General features: G+C 38.1%; 1 protein-coding gene across 1 annotated transcript in view; it reads left to right on the top strand.

The window, feature by feature from the left end:
• Nucleotides 1-7,184: 7,184 nt before the first annotated feature.
• FRYL (FRY like transcription coactivator) overlaps nt 7,185-26,964 on the top strand; it is a 102,302-nt gene continuing 82,522 nt past the window's right edge. The window contains exons 1-8 of the mRNA XM_082481971.1: nt 7,185-7,319; nt 13,840-13,893; nt 19,030-19,169; nt 19,623-19,719; nt 22,095-22,174; nt 22,685-22,765; nt 23,239-23,407; nt 24,396-24,488. Coding sequence (XP_082338097.1) covers nt 7,200-7,319; nt 13,840-13,893; nt 19,030-19,169; nt 19,623-19,719; nt 22,095-22,174; nt 22,685-22,765; nt 23,239-23,407; nt 24,396-24,488 — 834 coding nt within the window. The 5' untranslated portion in view covers nt 7,185-7,199. The remainder of the gene's footprint in view (nt 7,320-13,839; nt 13,894-19,029; nt 19,170-19,622; nt 19,720-22,094; nt 22,175-22,684; nt 22,766-23,238; nt 23,408-24,395; nt 24,489-26,964) is intronic.

The following is a 26,964-nucleotide window of genomic DNA, read 5'->3' as shown; positions in this document are numbered from 1 at the left end:
TTTCTTCTCTTTTATTGTAACCTATTAGCACAGTTTAAAATGAGTAACATTTTGCTGGTAAATGAGTGTTCATGAGGGGTCGGTACTGGGGCCTATACTATTCAACATCTTTGTCAGCGACATGGACAGTGGGGTCACGTGCACCCTCAGCAAATTTGCTGATGATACCAAGCTCTTTGGCAAGGTAGACACACTGGAGGGGAGGGATGCCATTGAGAGGGACCTGGACAGGCTGGAGGGGTGGGCCCAAGCCAACCTTATGCAGTTCAGCAAGGCCAAGTGCAAGGTCTTAGATCTGGGTTGGGCACAAATACAGGCTTGGCGGGGAATGGCTGGAGAGCAGCCCTGAGGAGAAGGACCTGGGGGTGCTGATTGACGAGAAGCTCAGCATGAGCCAGCAGTGTGCGATGCAGCCCAGAATGCCAACCGTATCCTGGGCTGCATCAGAAGAAGTGTGGCCAGCAGGACAAAGTAGGTGATTCTGCCCCTCTACTCCACTCTTGTGAGACCCCACCTGGAGTACTGCATCCAGCTCTGAAGTCCCCAACATAAGAAGGACATGGACCTGCTGGAGCGTGTCCAGAGGAGAGCCATGAGGATGATCCGAGGGCTGGAGCACCTCTCCTATGAGGAAAGGCTGAAAGAGTTGGGGCTGTTCAGCCTGGAGAAGAGAAGGCTCCGGGGAGATCTTATTCCAGGCCCTACAGGGGGCCTACAGGAGAGCTGGGGAAGGACTTTTTACTCGGGCATGTAGCGATAGGACGAGGGGGAATGGCTTTAAACTGGAAGAGGGCAGGTTCAGATTGAACATTAGGAAGAAGTTTTTCACTGTGAGGGTGGTAAGGCACTGGCACAGGTTGCCCAGAGAGGTTGTTGAGGCCCCATCCCTGGAGAGGTGTTCAACGCCAGGCTGGAGGTGGCCTTGGGCGACCTGGTCTAGTGGGAAGTGCCCCTGCCTATGGCAGGGGGGTTGGAACTTGATCATCTTCAAGGTCCTTTCCAACCTAAACCATTCTATGATTCTATGAAATAAATGGAAAAATCTGGATAAATGCAGTATAATGCAGATGTATCCAGCATTTCTGCAAGACTGCTGACTGTGGCACTTGCGTGCTGCTGGCAAACCGAGGAACCAGCCAGAGCTGCATGTGCAGCGGTGCTGGCTGTGCATGAGATCAGCTGGGCTTCAGTACAGCTAGAGCTAGTACGACAGTAATAAATTCAATTTACAGACAGACTCCATGCACTGTCACTAGTGGCGCGTAGTTTGGACAAAACCCAGTGAAGTAGACCTGGCTGGTCTGCTGTGCTGACTGTCACAGGCTTCAGCAACCCAGGTAAACCGGCTGGATAAAGGAGTAGCAAATGCATTCTCCCTTCGCTACTCTGAAAGCAAATCCAAAAGTTTTAAGTGAAGAATTGCTCTTTCTTTATATTGGTCTATAGACTGGAGGCTAAGATTTGGAATGTGCATCTGTTATTAGAGTAGCATATGTTGAACTTTGGTTTCTTCATAAAAATGTTCACCATTTCTCTCATTCAAATCACGAGGTGTATTCATGGAATGAGATTTTTTTCACTGGTATGAGCAAGGAGACTTTGGAAACAATAGAAACCTGATGGTCTACAGGAATCATACAATTGTCAAATAATGATAAGGTTATTGCAGAAGTGGTCTGCTCTAGAAAACAGACTGCTGGTCTGGGACACAAGAAACCTAGGTTTAACTTTTTGGCTCTGCTCATAATTTTGTTGGGATGATACTGGATAGGTCGCCATCTCTATCGAGCATTGGCACCCTTATTAGGAAAAAATAATGATTCCTGTGGTAAAATAACTGAAGATTTGTTGCTCTGAAGCACTCTAACAATTGTTATAGACATGGTTCTGTGTATGTTAATATCACTTCTGTGAGGCAGGATGAAATGTTACAGATGTTTATCAGAGTAGAAGACGAACTTAATGAAAATATTTTCATATTGTCAGTTGGACATGCAGACCCTATTCTGCAACAGGTATCACAGGAAACTTGAAGTACCTGTGATATTATGTGTGCTTTAAAAATAATAATAAAAAGCTTAATGATCATATGTGAGCTGTGTAAAATTATTTACTACCTTAGCAGTGAACATAAAAATTGCAACCAAGAATATGATCTACTTGGTTAAAACTATGGACGCCCTCTCAAAAGTGTGTTGAGTATCCTTATTTTATAGTTGTATATGTTATTTAAAAAAAACATGAAATAATTCTAGATGTATTTTCAAGTTTCTCGAAAGAGGGGGGAGACACTTGATGGAAGTTTAGCTTCAGTCCAACCATTCCAACTTCCCTAGAAACAGCAGAAACTGAAAGCAAATTTCAGTTAAAAGACATGAAAAACTTAGGAAGGACTATTTAAAGCACATATGAAGTGTCAACACTTGGCTAAGTGTAAAGTAGTACCAGAACCAGTGTATTAAAGGTAAAAATCATCATGTTATATTAGCCATGAAGTAAAATGTACTCATGACTGTCACAGGCTAGTGCGCTTTTGTTACATTTTGGTACCTGCTTTGTAAGTTTGAATCCTGAATAATCTCGTCAGTAAATAGGACACTACTTATATCCTCAAATATTTGATGCATTTGGGCTATACAGAGAGAAGCAGGATGATAAAAACAGCATTCTTGAATATTCAACTTGGGTATTAAGTAACCTTTTCTATTTCTGGACACTTGTGTTTAACATGAAACAACTTTGTTTCTCACTTAGCATATATCAGGGCGTGTTGCCTTTTGACCTAGGAGTATGTTGTCTGTCTAATTATCCTTTGTATTGTTATACTGTTCCTTGAAACTATCCAAACAATTTGGTGTGGCCCTAGCAACCAAACAATACTGTTTAACAGAGATTTCCTACAGCACTTGCTCCCAGATTTCCCACTAGCGCTAGCTCTCATCAGAGCAAACAAACAGGATATTGTTTCAAGTGAATAATGCTCAGTTTTCAAGCGATTTATGAAAGTATTTTTTTGTTGTTTTGAACTGTTGCGAGTGGTATGATTTTTGGTTCCCGATTTAATCTGAAGTTCTGTCAAATGGTCCATGTTTTGAAGCTTCAAAACAATGTTTGAAACTTAAATTTTCTCTGGCAGCTAAGAGCAGAGAATGGCTTATGCGTTGATGGCAAAGAATAGCAGAAAAAAAAATTTTAATCCTGTCCTGTAATGAGATTTTTTTCCATTAAACATGCTATTTAAAAGCCATGTAGACCCTTCTTACAGTGTTATCGATTGCAAGTTCATGAGTAAATAAATCCCACTGAACATAATTATACCAGATAATAATGTTGTTTGACCTAGTTAAGAAGTCTGATAATAGATTATGGCTTTTCTTTAAGGAACTACTATATATCTTCTTATTAAACGCAGTCAAGCTCCTTCCCCTTTTCCCTCCTGTGTGTGTTTTGTTTTTTTTTTTTCTGTGTGTGTTTAACTCACTGGTTTCACACAGCAGATAAAATCACGAACCTTGTCATATACAAGGCAAGAGTCATTTGTGTGAACCATTAATGCTGTCATGAATTAGAGTCCTCAACAAGTTCACAGATGAAAGTAAATCCTAGTCATTTATTCTGCCTGTTGAATATGCTGGCATTTCAGCAAAACTAAGATATTTGTAATACTCTCGTGGCAGCGTTTATAACTGCTTCAGTTTGACATTTTTTCCCTTGTTTTTTGGGGGAGTTTTATTACTCGCTGAAGAGTTTGTGCGTGTGAGCACAGAGATTAGTAACGTGTATAACTGTAGGATAGCCTTAACTCAGCTTTGCTGCTGGGGCAGTAAAAAGGCAAGTGCTGTCCCTGCACTGACTCTCCTCTGTGCTGGCGCAAGTGTACGTGCGGTGAGAGAATGGGACAACTGATCGAGTCAAAATTAACCTGGGGAAAAAACCTAACACATATGCTGCTTTTCCAATTCAGTTCACTTACACAGCTGCACGCTTGCGTTTTCTTGCACAGGAGGAGGATGGCAACATGGAAGGAGATAGCTGGCCGGGAGGAATCGTGTCTTTTGACAGTACTGCAGCTGATGCCACCTGAAGTGAGCTGTGTGAAACTGTAGCCGAGGAGCGGGGTCCCTGGCATTGCAGGCTGGTGTAAGGCTGTCCTGGTACCACATTCCCCCGGCTTCATGGTCATACCCTCTGCCTTGCACTAAAATACCTGCAACGCTTCTGGGAGCTGGTCTGGTTGTAGTCCAGGTGCTTCTTATCTTTGTGCCAGGGTTAGGTTTTTGTCCGGTTCACTCATTTTGAGTTGATTTTTTGCGTTGTTGCATGAGCCTGGGGGGAGGATTTGCCTGGGTTTACATCAGCCTAAACAGCCTTGGGTGGGGGGGTTCATCCTTAGTGAGAAGAAGCTGTTTTGTAGCTTTGAAAGTTAGCATACTAAGATGGTCTCTTAGTGAGGATTAGTTTACTAATGCAAAGTAAAGATAGTACTTTGAAGATGATCAGCTCTCAATGTTTTCCCGATTCTTAAATGACAGGGGCTTTTTAAGGTGATCTTGTGAAAACTGGAGACAGAAACGTATTGTGTAAACACACTATTGAGACTTGTCAACATAAAGCAAATCTAGTTCTGGTTTAGTCCTTCTCAGTATCCCTATAGAAAGATAAGAACTGGTTGAGTACCAGCTTCTCATTCTTCAGGAGTGTAGGCTGGACCAGAGCTGTGGCACGTTCCCTTAGTCCCCAGCCCTGATGATGTGGGGATCATGGCATACTCTAGTAGGTAAGTCTAGAAGGAGCCAAAGCAGCTGCTTTGCTAAATTTCTTCTGACCAGACACAGCTAATGTGTCTCTCAGAAGAAAGCCTTAAGTGTCTCAAAAGGAGACTTAAACTTCTCATTTCTTTCCAGTCTGTTAGCTTCAATACGTGATTTAAAAGAAGAGAGTGCAATTTGTCTGTTGAGTAGAACAAAGCTTTAGCTTTCTTAGAAACTCCTATATTTAGGATAGAAGCAATTGTTTACCTAGGAATGTGGGGTATCTGTTAGGAGTCCTTAAGTACTTGACTTTTTTATTTTGTTCATCTGCAGATGGATATGAAAGGAGAGTTGTTCAAAATCTGTGTGTTGGAGCATTTTTCTGTTTTGTCAGTCTCATACTTGGCATTTCTGTTTGTAAGGATGTATTTCTTCTTTTCACCTCTTCTCTCCTCAAACCTCTCTGCTCCCGTTCTTGACACATAATGCATCTCTCTTGTTTCCTGAGCTGCCTTTGCAAACATCGGGGCTTCACAATGACAAGAGCACAGAAGCTGGAGAATGTAGACATTGTAAAGAAATGAAATATTTCTAAAGTGCCTGACTGATTTGTGCTTCTGTACTGAGGGACAAGCCAATGATCAGATAGAGGATAAGAAAGAATTTTTCTCTCAAGTCAGGTATTTTGGGTCGTTGCCTTTCTTTGCGGCATGCACTTTGGTCTGTTTCTGAACACCTTTGTGTACTTTCTTCTGGCAAATTTCCACCACAGGGATCTAGAACATGGCAGCATCTTTGATCTCCCATTGCCTGTGCTGTGTGGCACACGCTCCCTGTGTCTTCTAGGACCTCTGTTACCGAGATCAAAGTGCTCGATCAAAGTGTTACAGGATGTTCAGAAATGCTTTAAGGCATGCGGTGTGCTTGCATGTCGTTCTGGTGGTGCCCCTGGTTGCTGAGAACTCAGCTCTGTGACCTTGGCGAGTCCTTCCAGCCTCAAAGATGGCATACTGCAATTTATGTTCAGGAAAAAAAAATGCATGACTCCCAACTAAACAGCGAGTTTGTACAAATAATACTTGGGGTAAAAAGCCCAGGTCATATGTATTGCTCAACCTCATGCATGGTAACCTTCCTTTTTGATTAGAGGCTAAGGTAGTTGTGACTGTTCTGTTTTCACTCCTGCTGAATTGCTCACTTCACTAGTGAGTTTGATAAGTGATTATTTTCAGTGGAAGTCGAGGAAGTCTGTGTTACCTAAAATGTAACTTTCTGAACTGATAGAAGAAATTATGAATGGCTGAGACTCACACTTGGGAAGATGCGAAGTGGTGTACCAAAGGTTTGGTCTCCACGGCAACCAGTATTTTCAAGAATGAGTTGAACATTGAAAAAATGTTTGAGTAAAAGTTGTGGAAAATACTTAGCTAATAGGAATTGCACACATACAAGTTGGAAACACTTAAAAATTTTGCAAGTTCATCGAAATTGGCCAAGCGCATCTCCTCACACTTTAACTGCTAAAAGCCTTAAAGAAGCTTACCTGAACAAATCAAGGTATGTAATACAGTAAAATAGACGGAGACTAGGCTCCCTATACAACTATCTTAGGAAAACAAAATCTTAATACAATAGGTAAGAATTCTTAGTATCAATTCCTAGTATCAATTAAAAAAAAACATCTGCAGTCATGGAGTATGCTAGAGAAATATCACACCTTTCTGGGTGGATCTGGCGCATCGTTAGAGATGTCGGTAGTTATCTTGATTTATAGTGTGCAAGAGAAGAATTGTAATTTTTTACTCTAATTGTTATGTGTGTATTAAACTCATGTATGTATGAATGAATTCTGATACCTGATTTTTGGTACTGCAATTCACATTGAGTGGCGGCTGTGTTAATAAATGTTTTTGCGTGCTTAGGGAGAAAACTAAAGTTAAAGGTGGATAAATATATATAAACTTAGTACATGACAGTTTCAGTATAAAGGTGAAAGCACTAATCCTGAGAGATTTGAACTGAAGGTACAAGATATTAAAAGCTGCAGTCTTTATCATGATCATCATACAGTTGTATTGAAAACAGGGCAGTTCACACAGCATAAGACAATTTTCCATTCTATCAGTAACAGAAGAGTTTAGTGTAACTCATTTATGCAACTTTGAGTAGAATTTCCCACCTAAATAAAAAAAAAAATCTTGTTGGATGTTATAGCTAGTTATTTCTTTCTCCTGGTTTACAGAATTTACTGTGTGAATACCTCTGTGGTGGATGGGAAAGCAAAGAAGTGACAGGCACTGTATTTAGAAGCTCTGATTTATAGCTCCTTATTTTTCTTTTTTTTTTTTTTTTTTTTTTCCCCCCATAGCCTCCACACCACCCAGCAGAGTAAATAAACGCAGAGTTTCTCCAAGTGTTGTTTCCACCTGGGAAAAGAGAGGCATCATCATGTCTAACATTACTATTGATCCAGATGTCAAACCTGGCGAGTATGTCATCAAAAGCCTCTTTGCTGAATTTGCTGTTCAAGCTGAAAAGAAAATTGAAGTTGTAATGGCTGAACCTTTGGTGAGTCCTTTTTTTCACAGTATCCCTTGAAATAGTCCTGCTTTTTTTCTAAAATAGGTTGATTTATTGTATGTGTGGTTACTGAAAAAACCATCCCTGGATATTGTTGACTTCTCAAAAGGATTACTTCAAGGATAAATAGGCTTCTGCAAACAGGGTTGCTACATCAATTATGTTTTATTGACTTCCGTTAAAACTGTTACATAGTAGTTACTGGAAACAAGACCTCTTAGTATTCCTAAGTTCTGTAAAGTTACAAAAGGAAATAGCAACAACAAAAAATGTTCCTTCATTAACACTGTGAAGTGTGTTTCCTGTTGATGTTTCATTGAAATAATAGTTCGGCAATATACTTTCAAGAAAAGATGTATTGGGTTTTTTTTCCCCAGTAATGACACTAACACCTGGAAGAACATAGTCCTTGGCATATATTGCGGATCAGGCAAAATGCAAAATTCTTTTGGTGATCCAGACTGTGTGATCTTGAAATAAATGGATTTTTTTCTAACTTGAAAATTTCTGGGGGGGGGGAAAAAGGAAAAAAAAGTTTTTGTTTTTGTGTTGGTTTTTTTTTTAACTGGGGAATTTGCTGAGCCGGTGAGGTGCTGCAGCTCGCAGAAGGCTGCTGTTTGCAACTGCTGGTTGCAGAAGTGTTCACGTGCAGAAGAGCATGTGTGAGCACTTGAGCCCCAGTTTTGAAACTTTAGGAAAAAATGTTATTAAGAAGCACTCCAAAAGAACACAAGAATGGGGCTAAACATGTTTTGTGGTGTCACTGATGGAATCTTCTTCAACTAAAACCATTAGTGGATCAAAGGCTGAGGAAAAAGGAACATTTTATATGCACCTACTTAGGTATACCTTGTATATATGCGTGTGCGTACCAAGCAAGCCTACAACTTCAACGTAACTTGTCCGTTTCCTTAGAGACATCCGAAAGAGTCAGGTATTCAGTAGGGTTTGATAAGAAATCGCAGACACTTCGTAGGAAAAGGGACACTCAAATGGTGAAGGGGCAGATGGCTAAGACATGAGAGGAGAGCTCTCGGGGTGGCGATGCTGTGGGTGGAAAGGCAGGTAAATCTGCTCAGGGAGGGCTGCAAATGCCGCTCCCTCAACCGCTTTTCCATTCATCTGCTAAATGTACAGGAAGGGCAGTGCTTGGCCAGAAGGACAATGCCTGGCTGTAATTCAGATGAGCTGAAGAGGGCTTTTCCTGTAGTCATAGCTAGTTCAGAGTTAAATCTCCTAACCGGAATACTGGTAGCAAGGTAAATATAATAGCCTTGGAGTTCACTTGTGCTGCAAAACTTGTCCGTAGACTAGATTAAATAAATGCTCTGACAACAATCCAGTGCTGTGTCTCCCTGCCACACTGTTGACTGTTAGTTAAACAAATGTTTTAAAAACTGTTAATCATATAAAATCGAAACATCTTGCCAGATTAAAAATCAGAAAACCCATGGAACTAATGAAATAATGCACTTTTCAAAGAAGTGATTCCCAGCTCTGTTGTCTGGTGAGGTTTTATGGTGATTGCATGAAGTCTGCCTTAGTCAGGATCTTTTACTAATAGGATTCTGAAATTGATATTTTGTGTGTGTACAGTATGTATAAAATTCTTTGGGATAAAATAAGAAATTATAAATATTACTGGAGTAGTCATTGGTGAAGGTCTTTAACGGTTCTGTATGGGTTCATTTGTCAAGTTGAATTCACTTAAACAAAAGGCTTTTTAATGCAGTCAAATGTAAATTTGCACATACAGCCAGCATCCCTTATTTTATATTGGTGAGAAGGAAGGACGACGTAGAAAACCAGCAATTTAAAAGAGGTGCCAAAAGCTGTGGAAAAGTGAAACAACCTGAGCATATGTAACACAAAGATGTAGAAAGGAATCCTTAGATGTCTCAATGAAAGGAAGTAATGAAGTGGTTTTATTTTTCTATGTAGTATTTCATATAAATACTGCATATTCGATTCTAGTGTATGACATTCAAAAAGAAAGATAAAAGACCAAAAGGGCACAGGAGAGGCACTGACTATGATTGGAGAAAAGGCTTTAATGGAAGAGAAGAAAGCCCTTTATCATTTTAGTGTGATGTGATTTTGTGGGATCACTTGGCTACAAATAATAATGTGGGAATATATATATAGTGTTGCATAAATCTTTAATGTATTAGATGAAGTAGGTTGTGGGATGAAGCTGATGGAGAGAAGCCAGACCAGTCAAAGTTAGGAGATAGACACTTTTTAAAACTTGAAGATGAACATGCATTAGGGGAATTTATTTATTTATTTATTTTTAAAAGTAACTTCAGATCAAGACAGCATGGGAGTTGAGGGGATAGTACCATTTTGGCTAGATGGCATGGGTCTCATTTAGAACTGACTGACTGGTGATTTTAAAAGGTAACTAAATGGTTTCTCTGTGAATTTACTTATGATACTCAGTGAATAACAAAGTAACTTCCTTTCTCTCTCTGCTTGCAAAATTTTAATACTGCAGTTTCCAAAGTTATAGAAAGAGCTTATCAGCAAATGCTTGTAACAAATTATTTGAGTAGCGAGCATAACCATAGGAAGGAAGATCGTCTTTTTAGTGAGTAAATTAAATTAAAACACTTTTTTTTTTCTTAAATCAATTCTTCTAAGTCTTTTGTAGTAGTATATAGTTTTAAAGGAAAAAGGGATCAAACACAATTTATTGTAGCTTAAAATGCTCTTCCTCAGCTGAGCAAAGGTGACTGTGAGGCGTGATACCAGCCTTCTCCAAATGTGAAACAAGCTATACCAGTGAAAAAGATTAGTGATAAACTCAGTTACCTTGTATTTTGTCAGGCTCTGTGTAAATACAGATGGTTAGAATTTAAGCAGAGAGTTTAACATGGTGCCACCAAGGTACCAAGCTGTTAACTAGGTAAGCTGCTAACTTAGTAAATTGTAGTCCAGTCTCATGTTTGAGTCAAAACTAGCAAGAGTATTTAAGCCTGTTGCCAACAGCAGTGATTTTATTCCATCGTGGAAATCCCAAACATTCCTCAGGCTAGCACTGTACGCTTTTGCAGGTCTTGCCTAGGTCCTTTCAAAAGCTTGCCTGAAGTCGATGAAATTTAGCACACCGCATTCTTCAGCGCAGCGTTTTCTCTCTGCGCCGCTCTGACGCCGGGGCAAGGATGCAGGCGGCTGCCCCGCACTTGGGCTACAGCGGGCAAGGCAGCATCGCTTCTCTGGTTTCATACCTGCAGGTTGGAGGACAGAAACAAGTGCTCACCTGAGCCACCCTGCTGAGGTGTGCTAGCTGCCAGAGGACGGTGCCAGTGAACGCTGGAGAGGGGCCAACGGGTGGTACCTTTTTCCAGGGGTGCAGTTGTTTGCACAGCACATGCATGTCTGTCTACATCCTGATCTCTGCTGCCTGCCATATGTTGACATTTCTGCTTTACACAACGGATGCAAACTGCTCTTTGGTTAATTCAATAGTGGGCCTTTTTTTTTTTTTTTTTTTTTTTTTTTTCATTTCACTGGTAAAAGATAAATGTAGACCTATTATTTCCATCCCTCTCTGAACTTCAGGAAGCCAGGAAGATATATCTTAAATTATTAATTCAGTGAAAGTTTCCAGACCTTTACTTTATGCTGTTAGATATATTTTATTTTTTTTTTTAATAAGTCATGTGAGAGGACTGGGGCCATGACAAAGCAGAGTTAGAAGATAATTCAAAGGCCATGATAAACCTGTGACTGGGTTAAAGAGTATTATTTGGTTATGTCACGTTTGTTTGGTCAGTGTTACATTAACTATGGTGATATTTACCTTTTAGCAGTTAAGATCTTTAATGCTGAGGAAAATAATAGAGAGGATTATGAATTTGTAAGGTCTTCATTCTTTCTGATAATAAAAATCTTAAAAGTTATATCAACACCCGATGTACAGAAGTGTCTCAATTAGTATAGAATGTGGAAGAACAAAAGCTAAACTTTCAGAACTATCTTAAAGATAGTTTGCTGTCTTTTGACGTGGATTTCAACTTCTTCATCTAAAGACTTGCAGATTATTTCCTTTCTCCTTTTTACCATTCTTTTCTTTAGCTCTTTTCAATTTTAGACACATGCAGTGGGTATAATAAACCCAGGGTTTGTTCACCTGTATAACAGTTTCGTAGTACCGTGATGGAAATGTGGCACGTCAGGGCATTGTATAATAAGGAAACCTAAGGAACCCGACTTTTACCATCTTCTTACTGAAAAGTCACTTCTCCATCTTCTTGGGAAATAGTTTTCTAGTTTTTTTCCTTCAGCGTATTTAGCAATATACAATGTTTATACAGGGTGGAGCATTTCTCGTGTTTCTGCTTTATAGATAAGATTACAATTATTTGTGCAGTTTATCTAGAAGCGTAGTACAGATAACATGAATTCACCTACAGTAGACGTTTCCTTATAAAAAAAAAAGGGGGGGGGGGAGTAGGACTTCTGGTTAAAAGGAAATTATGATTTGCAAGTGCTCCCTGGAGCTTTTACTATCTGCTGCAAAACGTCAGTTCTCATAACAGTATTTTGAACAGACTTAACATGTAAAATTATATGAATTTGTATGATTCAAAAAAACGTTTATTTGCCAGTAACTGAAACCTTTTACCCCTTGCTTTTGCATACACAGTGATAGAACATTGGGTAATACATCTTTTAATGAACAAATAAAACTGTTTCAGAATATTAAATGCATTCTTCAGAAAACACCTTATTTTAAAAAATATTTTGAATTTAGGCATACTGGAAATGTACATAAATGACTTTTCTTAGCCAATTAAGTGGTTTTCTTTGATTACAGAAAGTGAAAATGGTCTGACTTCTGAATTGGTGCCTATATTATTTCAAGTTTTATTTTCAGAGCAGGCAAATGCTTTTTGCCTGGGCAATGTTGCATTCATGTTTTCAGAGGCTGTAATAGTTGCCAGAGATTGTGTCCTTTTGCACACCAAATACAGCTGCGCCCATAGCAGAAAATGCCATAAATTGCCTTGTATTTTCAAGATGATGATTAGGACAAGCGAAAATAAGCTGCCAGTTTGAATCTTGGACTTAGTACATGAAACCCTAATTTGTATCTGTTTAACATATAGCCTGTTGCAGCCTTTAAGTGTTAAATGCCAAGCAATGTTGACTTCTTATTTTTGTCGACACCCTGGCAGCATGGGTGGTGTCTGTCACTAAACTACTGAGCAGTTACTTTGTGTGAACTGAGGCACAACCTGTTGAGAGCAGTACTGGTTACCAGTATTGCTGACACCTCCTCCTTTTACATCCCAGACCAGGCAAGTTAACAGCTCCTCCAGCTTACTACTTGACCTAACTTGCTCCATAAAAGCTCTTTGTTTGCTTACTGCAATGTAATGTGAGCTTATTAACTCCTTACCTTGAGTACCTACCTTCAGTACTTTTTCTACTTTGCTCGTCAAAGATAACATTTTTGATTCATTTATAATAAAGTGAAATATAGTTTAAAATTTCTTTAAGTTGCAAGAAATGCTAATCACACCTTTCTATATCTTACTATTTTGTAGTATGCCCTTAAAGTTGTTACTGTGGCGCTTGGCTTATTGTAAATCATGGACCCTCAGAGCCAGTACATGGGACTTGGTCTTTTTTTTTTTTCTTTCTTTCTTTCTTTCTTTTTTTTTTTTTTTCCCCTTCCCCTTTTCTCCTGGAAAGTAAATTCCAGGATAGCAACAGACTGTAAAAGTTGTATTTCTTGTAAATGTATAATTTGATACTCTCCACAGTGACTCGTAAGAATTACTATTACATTACTATTATGGTTCATGAGTGTTCTGTTCTTTTAATGCTTTAATTATCACTAAATTAGGGTTGTAATATTGTAATAATTATATATATAATATTGTAATAATTAAATTCTAGTAATATTGCATCTTTTCTGTACCTAACGAAGTTATTTCAAATGTAAAGCAAGTTATCGCCATTCTCCTTTTCCTGGACTAGCTTTTCTAGCTATTTTTCATTGCAGTTCAGGGAAAGTGCAGATTGGAAATGCACTGAACAATTGTCTCAGCCTTTGTGAAGGCATTTTAAAATTCATTCTTGTTGCTTACAATAACTGCCTTATATGAACATGAATATGCTTGTTAATTCAGATGGGAACGGCTTTCCTTCTAAGTTAGACTTGGCGCCCGCCGCCGGCTATCTCTGTTGAGCACAGTGTTGTAGGCCCTGCTGTTTGGGAGAGGGGTTTGATGTTTTCTGTTTGTCAGTCTTTAACACTATTACTATTAAGGTGCCAAATGCATTTTAGATCTGTATTCTTCTATTTTGTGAGTACACTTCACATCTTCAGAAACGGTTCTAGCTGAAAAATAACGCAAATATTCACATTAAAAGTTATTTCTTTGTTCTGTAATATAACTGAGAAAGAAGGAATCTCTTTGATAACAGTCAAATGCATTGTGTAATTCATGTTTTGTTTCTTTTTTTTTTTCTTTTTTTTCTTTTTTTTTAACAGGAAAAGCTCTTGTCCAGATCTCTTCAAAGAGGTGAAGATCTTCAGTTTGATCAGGTAGGAGACATGTAATTGAAGGCAGTTTTTATTGGATTAAGGTGGCCTCTGTTTTTGCAGAATAGTGGTTCCACTGTTGTAATGACTTAGAACGTCCATGTCTGAAACAGCATCAGAAGATTTAGACCTTGAATGTTAGGTAGACTTTGTTTTCCATTGTAGAATATGATAGTAAGATGCTACTAGAATAGATTAATTATTTGAAGGTGGCAGTGAAAGTTGCTGTAGCAAAGATGATGAAATATGGTAGGGGAGAAAAAGACTTAATTTCTTTCTGTTCCTGTTAACAGGCTTTGTGTAACCTCAACCTGTATCACATACTGTTTCAGTGTTAGGGGTTCTGCTTTTATAAGCAAATAGCGTTAATTTCACTAACATGGCTTTTACTGAAGGCTTTTTGATTTTATGGTAGAATGCATAAGGTAGATTCAAAATGTTGCTTTGTCCTTTGCTGAGTACATAGTTGAGGCTATTCTGTTTCACTTACTATAAGTGAACTGTACCTGGAATAACTCTCTGCTCAATTTTTTCATGTTTATTATAGTCTTTATTGCTAATCCTTTCATAGTATAGGCATGTTTTTGCCCTGTAACTAGTTCTTTGCAATGGAGAGGTAGCATTCAGATGAAGCCCCATTAAGTGCTTGTTCCTGTTCTTAGCTGTTACTGAATAGCATCTTACTGTATGAAGTTTAGTGTTCTGCCCATATCGTCTGTAACTGGATTTTTGTTTCATGCTTTCTGTTACTCCTCAGATATAGAGTCATAGAATTGTCTAGGTTGGAAGAGACCCTTGGGATCATCGAGTCCAACCATCTACCCTACTCTACAAAGTTCTCGCCTACACCATATCCCCCAACACCACATCTAAACGTCTCTTAAACACATCCAGGGATGGTGACTCAACCACCTCCCTGGGCAGTCTATTCCAATGCCCGACCACCCTTTCTGTGAAAAATTCTTTCCTATTGTTCAGTCTAAACCTACCCTGTTGGAGCTTGAAGCCATTCCCTCTTGTTCTGTCATTAATTACCTGTGAGAAGAGGTAGCACCAACCTCTCTACAGTGTCCTTTCAAATAGTTGTAGAGAGTGATGTGGTCTCCCCTCAGCCGCCTCCTCCTCAAACTAAACAGTGTGCCGAGGTGGCCAAGAAAGCCAACGGCATCCTGGCTTGTATTAGAAATAGCGTGGCCAGCAGAAGTAGGGAGGTGATTGTGCCCCTGTACTCAGCACTGGTGAGGCCACACCTCGAGTATTGTGTCCAGTTTCGGGCACCTCAATGCAAGAGAGATACCGAGGTGCTGGAGCCAGTGCAGAGGAGGGCAACGAAACTGGTGAAGGGCCTAGCAGGCAAATCATATGAAGAGCGGTTGAAGGATATATGTATTAGACGTTGCAGTGAAATCTGTGGGCCTGCCCCTACTTTTCAGTTAATAGCCATGTGTGCACCTCTCCTCCCTCCTCCCAAAAGAGAAACAAATTAATAGCATGTATAATTTTCATTTCAAAGAAAAACAAAAACAAAACTACCACCAAAAACCTCACATAGTCTTTTAATGTTTTCTAATCTCACTGCTGTAAGGCCGTTATCTCCTAAATGAAAGTTTAATCATAAGCAAGCAAAATGGGTGAGGGGGGGGATAGGGTGTAAATTCTTTGGTGGCTACAGTATTTTGTTCTAAAGCTGACCAAAAGCTAAATAATATACATGGTAGGGATGATCTAAGGAAATCTGTAAATCAGTAATACTACTATTTTTTCTACTAACTCCACTCTCACTCCTACCACCACATTTTTCCTCAGTTAAAGATGTTTTTTGTACATCACTGGTAGTCATGTATTAAACTACATATAGGTTCTAAAAATATGCTCAGTGAAGAAAATTAAAAAATAGAGCATATAACTTTTGAAATCTTGTAATATAGAAATAAGCTCATTTTCCTGAAAATGTAGTGCTTTAATTCGATTTGATTGTGGGTGTATAAGTATGCATGTATGTGAATTGTTATTTTGTTATTTTTAGTATATTTTTGGGTTCATTGAGACCTGAATTTTAATGGTACTGAACAACTACTTTAGCGAGTCAGAGCAGAATGGCTCCCTTTTGGTGACAGGGATTGTGAATTTTGATGGGTAATTTTGAACATTGTTTGGCAGAAGGAATTAAGATTGCTTCTCTCTCTGTTCATCGCTGGGTGTGTGAAACCCATATTAAGATCAATTCTCCAGCAGTGCAGAAGATTGCAGAGTAAAAACAGATTGGCAAAGTACGGGAGAGAGGAGTATGCAGAGTGCACAGCCGCAGCATCCAGCGGAGAAGCCAGAGCTGTTGCTGGCCAACCTTGTTCACCCAGAGATCTTTACGGAGTTAGGAATTTAAGTCTAGACAACGACTTCACTGATACGTGTCTAAGCTAGAAATGTTGTACTTTGTGAATAAAAAGAATGGGATTGAAACACAAAAGGGACTCTGGGAGTAAGAAGGTATCTAGTTAACACTCATTCTCTCTGCTCAGTAAGTGATGAGAAGAGGGATGGAGGGTGAAGGTGTGTAGTATTGCCTGTCCCTATCATGAAAAAGAAAATACCTGTTTAATGGGATTGTAAGTTGTTTATGTTGTAAGCATAACCAGACCAAGAGGGCTGCTATTAGATCCAGGTGTGCAAAATCAGTAGTTCTTAACTTGCAGATAGTACAATTCTTTTATTTGTTGTGGAGGTATTGATTGGAACAAAAATGTAAAATTAGCTAACAAAGATGAAACTGTGGAAAATGAGAAGGAAATTTTTCTGTTGATACACTTCTAAACTGTTAAAAATTTTAGTACCAGTGCTTTCCCTTTATCATTCCCAGCACATCAAGAAGCTACTGGAGAGGATTTTTTTTATAGAGCATATATTGCATTTCTTAAAATATTTTTGCTTGTACAGCTTGAAACTGAAATAGCTTGTATTTTTCTCCTTTGGTTTGTTGTAGGAATCATACTTGGCAATTTCCTACTCTTGTCCTAAGACACCAAAACTTTACGATCACGCAGAAGCCTATCTTGGCCATCTCAGTGCCTGAAAATAGATGTGTCTCTGGGGTTCAGGCTCGTTCATGGTTAGGCACAACTTGAGCAATGTGTTCAGGATCAGGATTGTGGCCATACCTGGAATTTGGGCTCTAGCATCTTACTATAATTTTGCATCTCTCTCTGCTTATCTGTCGAGTGTACTGTTGGGTATGTGAAGTGCAGCAATTAGCAATGTGTTACGGCCTTTAAGATTGGAACACTCTTTGCTGTTCCATTCCAAGGGATATAAGTATATGTCATGATGACTGGTGCAGCCCTGTCCTCTCGGGCATGACAGGATCTCTCTTTGGATTGCTGCTTTCAACCTAGGCATAATTTAATGCTAAAATAAAAAGGGGTTTGTTACAATTTTTATATAAGATGATCTTGAAATTAGTATCCAAGCAGTATGGTAATTATTTTAAATAAAAAGAATAAGCATATAACTAATGTTCTGCTTAGCAGCTATGTAACACGAGCAAAGGTTTCGTCTTCCTGATAATTCCACTGCCATTCTATTTATTTAGAATGTAAAAGATGCAAAACTTGACAGGAAATAAATAATTATAGGGTGAAACTGATTTTTCATTTCAAGACGAAAATGCTTTATAATACCCGTAGTTTCTGAGTTTAGCACTTTTCTGGTATGTATTTATTGGGTATTTATTTTGTATGGATATTGGTGCACAAGGAGCAGGCTTACAGCATGCTTGGTTTCCAAAGCAAGTCATAAAGATTTCAGTGTATATTAGTGTAAGAATGAAGGTATTCTCAAAATTCAGCCTTTGTTCTGAGATGCAAGCTTACAGAGTTTTTTCTAGCTTTCTAGCTTTCTTAATGAAACCTAGCTCCTAGCTCCTGATCAGATTTGGCGCATTTGTAGTTTGTATTGTATACTGGGATTTTAAATTTTATGAACTTACAGAATAAGAGTATGATTTTACTTATTTTGAGGAAGTTTCTCCACTTGTTTATATAATTAAAGGATTTTTCAGAGAGTCAAGAATACTACTTAATTCTTGTGATTTGAATAGCTGACTGGTTAACAAGCTGAGTATTCAGATGGTTGAAAGAGATCTTCCTGAGGTTTCCACATGGTTAACCTGCCCCCATCCCTTCCCCAAACCTGAAAAACCAAGATGCTTCAAATGAGGACAAAGAAATTGATGTTATCTTGGTTTTCCAGAATAGTGAATAATAGATAAGCTATAGCATGAGGATGGTGTCTATTGAAACCTCTTATTTGAAAGATGCAAGAGGTAATTAATACATGGCATCAGTGAGCAATGTGTTAACTCTCCTTTTCCAGCCAGTGTCTTGGGGATGAGCTTGCTCCCTGCTGCCTCCTGGCAGGAGATTTATAGCTGCTTCATGCTGTCTTTGTCCAGGCATTCTTCTCCTCCCCAAACTTGGGCACTGATGAGTTCTGTTAAAGTTCAAGTTAACAGAAGCCTAGAGAATTTAAGTTTCATACCATGTTAAAGTCATCCTATAATGGTTTCTATTGCCACTGTTTCATTGATAAGTTTACAACCCGTATGGGTTTTCTGAAAGAGAGCAGTACATAGGGGGAGTTACGCTGAAAGTAAATATAGCTTGAGATCTAGACCAGTCAAATGTATTAGAGTGGAATATCTAAAAGGCTCTTATTTTTGTTTGTATAATAACACAAAGAAGCATGTTTTTGAAGGTCACATACTTGTTCCATTTAGGAGGGTCATCTCTTATCTGTCACTTGTAATGTAAAGGTATGTATACTTCAGAGATACATATGGCAACATTCAGGGCCATCCTAAAATCTCTGCTGTTTTCTCAATGGTTTGATATGGGTTATCTGTATAAATGTAGGATTCTGTGACCCCTGTGAGCTTCGTAACACTCTGTCTGCTTAAATTTATCATAATATTTGACTTAATGTGTCATATTTACAGTAATTGTCCTAGATGAAAATGATACATAAAGTTGCCACTTTCTAAAATTATGGTTTGTAGCATTGAAAACTGATTTGAAAGAATGATTATAATTCTAGGATTTTTAGATTGCTTTATCATGCTAAACTATTTTTCTTACTTTTTTTCAGTTGATAAGCTCTATGAGCTCAGTAGCAGAGCACTGTCTCCCCTCCTTATTACGCACCTTGTTTGACTGGTACAGGCGTCAAAATGGAACAGAAGATGAATCTTATGAATATAGACCTCGATCTAGCACAAAATCAAAGGGGTAAGAGTTTCCTTGCAAAAGCCTGTTTGATTTTTGTGTGCTTTCTTGTAAGAAAACATATGTTTTATACTTTCTTTGATGAGTATTTTGTTCTGGGATCTGTCATGACCTAAATCTGTGTAGAAAGAGCATGGGCTTCTTTGAGGTAGTGTATTTAACTTGCATAGATGGTATGGATGAAGTGACTTAATGGTTTCGGGGTTGGTATACAGAAGGAAGTTCAATGCTAGTAATTCAAGCTAGTTTGTCCCTTTTTTAATTGTGTTGGTTGTTGACGGGTCCTTTCAGGAGGGGGGAGCAAGATGTCAGTGCTGCACCAAACCCTCAAAGTCTTTCTAACCATCCATTTTATATACATGTGCAACAATGATTGCATGAAAGCCATGTACACCCCTTCTGTGTAATATTTGTGTTCTTGTGGATAATACATGTATTCTTGGTCTCTTATTTCAGGGATGACCAACAACGTGAAAGAGATTATCTACTTGAAAGGAGGGACTTAGCTGTAGATTTCATTTTTTGTTTAGTTTTAATAGAGGTTCTAAAACAGGTAAGCTCTTTTGTTTTGGCAAACTTCTTTTAATCTTTTGCTTTTAATGTCAGTTTTGGTCATCTCCTTTACATTTTTATGTTAAAAACTGGAGTACATATATGATAAGCATGCGCAAGGCTGTAGTTGTACTCTCAGTTGCATAAAGCCTTTGGCCCCTTCTGTCTTTTCTTTACATGCCTGCATTATCTAAGTTCACATGTCTTGGATCCACTAACTCAAAGCTGTTGACGTACTGCAAAAAGCAAAACTGCAAAAAGATAACATTTTATTTACATTCAGTACCTTTTGTCTGCTTAAATATTTTTGAAATACAATGTGAAATCATTGAATGACAAGATTAAATCGTTACTTTTTAAAAAAATTAGAAAGGGTATGTAATTTTGCTTGGCCTTATATTGTGGTGCTAGATGATGTCACACAATTTCTGTTAAGATAGCATTTGCATTGGTGTATGGACAAGAGGATAGAGTTTGGCTTCAAGTAGCAGCATTTTTTCTTGCGTTTTTTTGAGAGCATAAAAGCATTACTGTAAGAAAGGGTTTGAAACATGAAGCAGACGAGCAAATGTCACATTTCAAATGCTTAAGTAGTTTGTCTTTTATGTATAGATATATGAAAATTAAATGGCTTCCTGTACTAAGTAAAGCAAGGACTATGGTTTAGTTTGCAAGTAATTTGTAGGAGATTTATGTTTGTGTGTATCGCGTGTTTGTGATACGGGGGAAAACCAAAAAAAGTAAAACAGAAGGGCTGCCTATCCTTCTCTGAGAAACCCACCAGTCATCCAAAGTGATATTGTTATGCAGCATGCACAGAGATTCAGAAAACAGTATTAAAACCATCAAATTCTTATGTATTAGTGTTTTACAGAAAATACTTAGTTCCTGTTCTCTCCCTGCTTAAATATTCTATCAGTGTGAAAGAAAAAGGGAAATGGAGTAGGTTGTTTAGGATTGTAGGGTTGTATGGGTGGCTTCTGTATTTTGAACTGGTACTAGTTTTTCTGTTGAGTAGAGTACACGTTGCCAGTGATTCAGCTGTCAGGAGAGGTACCAAAGTTTTGGTCTTGAAGAGAGCCTGTGGTGACTCCTGTAATGCTTGGGGATCCTCTCACGCTTGTGCTCCAGACAAGATAGGTATTTTTCTGATAAGGATATTTTCCTCTGCTAAAGACCTGCAATGGGCCACTAAACACAGATACACCATTTAATACAATCCTTCGCTCAATTTAGTATTAAAAATTATCTAAAGGAGGGTTTGTATGTTCTGCCTGTAATGTGAATCTGCAATTAGACAGTCAAACAAAGCACAGAAAGGATGGCTTTTTATCAGTAAACATATTTACATTCACATTACATCTATCTGCTTGTCTTCCTGGGAGTCCTATCATTTAATTCTTATAAGCTGGTTTTAGAGGGTGCAAAGGGTATGATCCAGCCCTTTCTGTAATATGCACATAGCAAATGGAGAGAGGGTAACAGACATGACCTGTGTAGGAACAAAAATATTTTGCTTAAACGACTACATATTACTCATTATATGAATATGCATGTAAATAGCTGGTTCCAGTAACTGGAACTTCTTGGACAAATAGCTTTCTTGATGCAGAAGAGTATGAAGTTCTCAAGCAGTAAGTGCTTAATTTTCTGTAGACAAGACAGTAATATTTTCTTTAATATTTTAGTGAAAACCTTTATCACTCTTAGGCAGTAATGTTTAGTAGGGTTATCCTAGTCCCTACCTAAATTGCTTTGAAATTTTAAAGATATTATGACTTCATAATTATATATAGTGCATTCTTAAAGAATGCATTTTACTTTTAAGCAAAAGTAAAAAGCGCCTTCAATCAATGCTTGGTTTTAGCTTGCCACCAAGTTGTTACTTATAGCTAGGAAGATCTTTACACGTTTTGGCTGCTTTCATCTGCAGAAAATCTAAAATGGAGATGATAATCTCTTCCGCATTCTTATTTTTTGGTTTTGTCTTCCTTTATATTGAGATGAATTGTATTGTGAGGTTAAATCTGTAATAGTGATGCCACACAAGGTAGAAAGTGTGGAAAGATGCATAGTTAACCTACTCTGATAAATTTTGATGACAAATTTAAAGTGTTTACTGTTGTTTATTTTATTATGGATTTAATCCCTAAAAGCCACTATGCAAAACAATTTGAGAATGTGAGTACTGGTTGAGTAAGCGTTCGTATATTTCAGAATTAACTTGATATTGTATGCCAACAAAGGATGTGTCCTTTGACACAGTGGGAGAGATTTCTACAGGACATCTCGCAGTACTGTGTATGTACTTCATACGTACATACGTGTATATGTAGATGCATAGTTACATACATATAAATGATATCTGCATTTCAGATACCTGTTCATCCAGTGCCAGATCCTTTAGTACATGAAGTTCTAAACTTGGCTTTTAAGCACTTTAAACATAAGGAAGGGTAAGTTTCACTTGTGTACTTTAAAATAGGTTGTGTGTATTACCAGCCTGTGCTCGATTGTTGTGAGTGTTCTCCCTTGCCTCACATGTAACTTGTTGGTGATAATACTGTAAACAAACACTGATTGGTATCTTTAAACTGAAAACATATCTTGAAAGAATACAGCTGTGTTCAATATAATGCTGAGTTTATTTTGCTTAGAATATACAGAATGGTTTGCATAGCCAGCCAGAGTAAGCAAAGACCAAGTTCGGATAACTGTAGTAAACTTCCTATGCAGAATATATCTTTTATGTCTGCTCAATGAAACTACTTCACTTTAAATGTCACCCATGCATTTTGTATTTGACTTTCATTGCTTTGGTAATAATCCACCTTGCTACCTTGCTATGGAGCAAACTTGTTGTTTGTAATTGAGAATACGCTTGGGGTTTAGAAGAACAAAAGTTGTATTTAACACCCACCCCTCCACCCCCACCCTCCCCACCCCCCTTTTTTTTTTCTCTTTAGGTATTCAGGAACCAACACTGGGAATGTGCATATTATTGCAGACTTATATGCAGAAGTGACAGGGGTTCTTGCTCAATCAAAGTAAGTTCAGTCTCTGACTCTTCTTGCGTAGGGGAAAAACTGCTCTAGACTTAAAGACTATTTAATATAGCAGTGTTATTAATGACCCCAGTAACTAATCCCATAAGCATCGAGTGTAGCCAGGTTTAGTCTGGTGTGTCTGTCTCATGTTCCAGCACAACAAATTTGAACAAATTCAGAAATAATTTTTAGTACAATACGGAATTGCTTTGGTGTCAGCTTGTAGGTGCAGGGAGAGGAGGCCTGGTATCAGTCAACAGCTGTTGTTCAGTTAATGAGTATATTCTAATGTGCTGATTATCATAGGCACTCTTAAATGCCTAGATTTTAAGTATCAGAATTCATCTTCCTTGTGTTTCCTTTACTGTAGGTGCTGATATAGTTAGCAGACAAAAGAAATCAGTTCAAAATTAAAGACATCATATAAAAGTAACTAAGAATGCAAATAATTGCCATCTATATCCCTTGTTCAGGTTTCAAGCTGTTAGGAAGAAGTTTGTCACTGAATTAAAGGAACTGCGACAAAAAGAACAGAGTCCTCATGTAGTACAAAGTATCATCAGTTTGATTATGGGAATGAAGTTTTTTCGAGTAAAGATGTATCCTGTGGAGGATTTTGAAGCATCATTTCAGTTCATGCAGGTAAATTAATATTACAGAAAACTGAAATGAGCGTAATTTTGATTGTCTTAAAGCTACAACGATGCTTACTGTGATCATTCTCTCACTCTACTTGGTGCCGTCCTCCATCCTTTTCTGTTTAGTTCATAAATTGTCAGAGATATGAATCATGTGTTTCTCTGCAGTTTGTGAGTACATAATGAGAACCCATTTTCAATCGTCTCGGTAATGTGGCAAACCTGTAATACATGAGTTTATTCAAGACTAAATGAAAATGGGTAGCAATCAAATAATTTTCATTCTTTATGAAAGCAGGGAGTTAAAGAAAAGAAGTTACTTGATGTATCTTTTTTTAACAGCTGAGATGCTAAGAAATACTTGTTTAAAAAACACTGCAGTTATTTTTCAGAGAGACTTAAAATCTCTGTTTGCTTCTCTTGATTGTGGATTAGCAACTTGGTCAATAATTTTATTAGAGCTATTTAACAGCCATTGACATTGATCTCAATCCCGAAAAAACTAACATACACATAGGTGCTTTAGATTGTGTCCAGAATGGTCAGTTTGGTATAGCGGAGTGTGCAAACATGTGTATAGATTATTTATGTCTGTCTAAAAGTTCCTTTGCATCAAAGTCATCTTGAAAATGAAAATGAGTATATAAAAATTAAAATATTATTTTCTAATAATTTTGAGATAAGCGTTAATTTCTACAACTTCAGAATAATCTGAGGAAAAATGTGCATTTTTATATTCTGAGTAGAAAGTAATTAGCTAACTGGTATTACAAATGTTCTTTCAGTTTCTTTTTAATTATCGGGGAAACAAGTTTTAAAGTTTCTAATGTTTTGTAAAGTTGATGTTGTCAAGGAATATAAGACTAACTTAAACATAGTTGCGTGTTTTAAATTCAAACTGTCCATTAATGTGATACTATTAAGTGGGTTTTATGGCATAGTGACATTTGTCTTCTTTTTTCTAAATATTTTTCTAATGCTTCCTTACAAAGGAATGTGCTCAATACTTCCTGGAAGTAAAAGATAAAGATATAAAACATGCACTTGCTGGTTTGTTTGTGGAAATTCTCATCCCTGTGGCTGCTGTAAGTATTTTTTTTTTTTTTTTTCCCCTGCTATTACCCTCACTTTCAATTAGGCTCTCATTGTTAAAATTGCTCCCTTTAATCCTCACAGCATTACATTTTTACAGATTCAAAAAGACCATTAAGTAAATTACAAGCACCTACATAATCTTTCGAAGGGAAGTGTGTCAGTGTGATTTGTGTATTAGCTAGTTTCCAGTCTTTTTTCAGAACTTCTTAAAATTGGCTGTTTTCTAGACCCGTTTATCACCAGAGCACTGTGTAATCTTATACATGCTCTACAAATTTGAAATTCCCTTGATTTAATACTGATTAACTCAAGTGTCCCATTGACTTTTCTTTATTAGCTGAAACCTATTAAGTTCTCTCTAGAATTAACTGATGTATGTAACATTTTTACAGTCTGATAGGGAGAGTGTGGGCTGCTATGCAAGAAGGAAGAATGTAGGTTTTGGCTAATTAAATAAAAATTGTCCGTAGAGTTGAGTGTCCACTAGATGTAATCCTTCAGATGGAAGAGCAGTCAGTCATCTCCTTTATGTGTTTTAAGTTTAAAGCCAGAAATTTTACTCGGCAGCCACGAACAAGAAAAAAATACTCGGTATCATCACAGTGTTGCATGTACAGTGCCTGTCATGCTGCTTGTGAGAATGCTTTCGGTCAGGACAGGTTCTCACCCTTCATCCCAGGCCGCTTCGCTCGATTGTGTAAAGCTTGGTCAACAGGTCAACCAGAAGTTACGACAGCTCAGTATACCTCAAGATGACCATTTACGACAAGCTCAGAAAGTTTCATTGTAGTAAGATGGATAATTGCTGTGACTGTTGTCTAAAATTATAGTTGTATTAAGCCACAGTTTGTTCGGCATGCTGTCACAAAAAATGGCAGGTCATGGCTCCCTATAGCCCCCAATCACAGGGGTATATCTTGCTATATATGGAGAAGTGGGACATGTAGATCCCGTTTCGTAGAATGGGATCTACAAAGACTAGCACACTGGGTGGGGATCCTGTCTGAAGTAAGCTCGTAGGAAAAGAAAGATAAATCTCTCTGAACTCTGCGTCCTCTTTCAAATTATCTACCTTGCCTGGAGCCATGGGGAAATGCTTCTCTCTCTTCACTGGTCTCAACCTCAGCTTTGGTCTATTTTGTTTGTCTTTTTTTTTTTTTTTTTAATTAGAAAGGAGAGAATCTTTCATCTTAAGGCATGACCATAAAGAGGTGGTGTTAGTAGCAGCTGCTTATTGACTGAAGTCTTGATCTTATCTGGGCATACTTATACTCTTCTAGAGAAAAATTTCTTGTCCTGTTAAAAAACGAACACATTTGTTGTTTTGAACTCTGTAGTTGCTCGGCAGTTGGAGTGGGGATGCATAGTGAAAGTAGTTAGCATTTAGGTAAAAACGAATATTAGTTTGCAAAATCGTCATTTAAATATAGTGAAAACTGCACGTACAGTAGTGAGGCAGAAGCGGCCTTTGGGAATTGTGACTATCCGGCAGTAACCAGGGAGGCACGCACACTGGCTGTGCAGAGCGCGCGTGGTGTTTTGTGGATCACTTCCTACAAGCGTAGCCTGAATCAGCGCTTTAAACGCTTGGTGAGGGAGGCCTGATCTTTCCTTCTGACTCATTGAGTCTCTAATCGTTTCATACAAATGGAACTTCTGAAATAGAAGTGGAGAGCCCCATCCCAGATTGAGATGCAGTCGAGAGGGTTAGTCATCCTCTTGGAAGATGCGGGATGCAAGTTTGAATCTTTTTGAAGCAGATAAAGGAACTGAATTTTGATTCTTTTGTATCTTGGATACAAAAAAATTGCTTAAGTGAGGAAGCTATTGGGTTTCAGCATTGTGACTTCTTTACTGTCATTCTCGTGCTTACTCATTCAGGCATTTTTAAAAATATGACCTGATTTGGACCCTGCAGGTATGACAGATGACAGCATATTTAATGAAGGGAAGTTAGGCTGATCTGTAGGCCCAAGTTTATATCCCACCACAACAGTGTGGTGCTGGCAAAAACTGGCTAATTTCTTGTGTGGAGCTAGTGGGGTACTGATCAATTTCCAGCTTAAGAATAGCCAAAGATAAAGAATTTGGGGATATGTAGGAAGTGATTTAAAACATAACTGCTTTCTCAGTTCTTTGGGTTTGGATTTGTACGCATTACAGAGATATTGTATGCTATTTTTTATGCTTGCCCATCATGAATATTTTCACAGTGTTCTTAGCAAGGTGGACATGACGTATCTTTTAATAAATTTGAGTAATGAAAACTAACAAAATATTACCTTATATTATAGGGAAATTAGGAGTATAGAGGATGTCTTCCAGAAAAGCCAACCCTTCTCTCCAACACCCAACACCCTCCCCCCCCCCCCCCCCCAATTTGATAAATAAGGCAGAAACACAGTATAAAACAGTAGGTTGAGAATAACGTTTACATGGATCGTCACAGGTATCCAGAGAGAAGCA

This window comes from Vanellus vanellus, assembly GCF_965231255.1.
Source record: "Vanellus vanellus genome assembly, chromosome: 4".
In the NCBI taxonomy this organism is placed as follows: domain Eukaryota; kingdom Metazoa; phylum Chordata; class Aves; order Charadriiformes; family Charadriidae; genus Vanellus; species Vanellus vanellus.
This window is presented reverse-complemented; position numbering and strand designations above follow the sequence as displayed.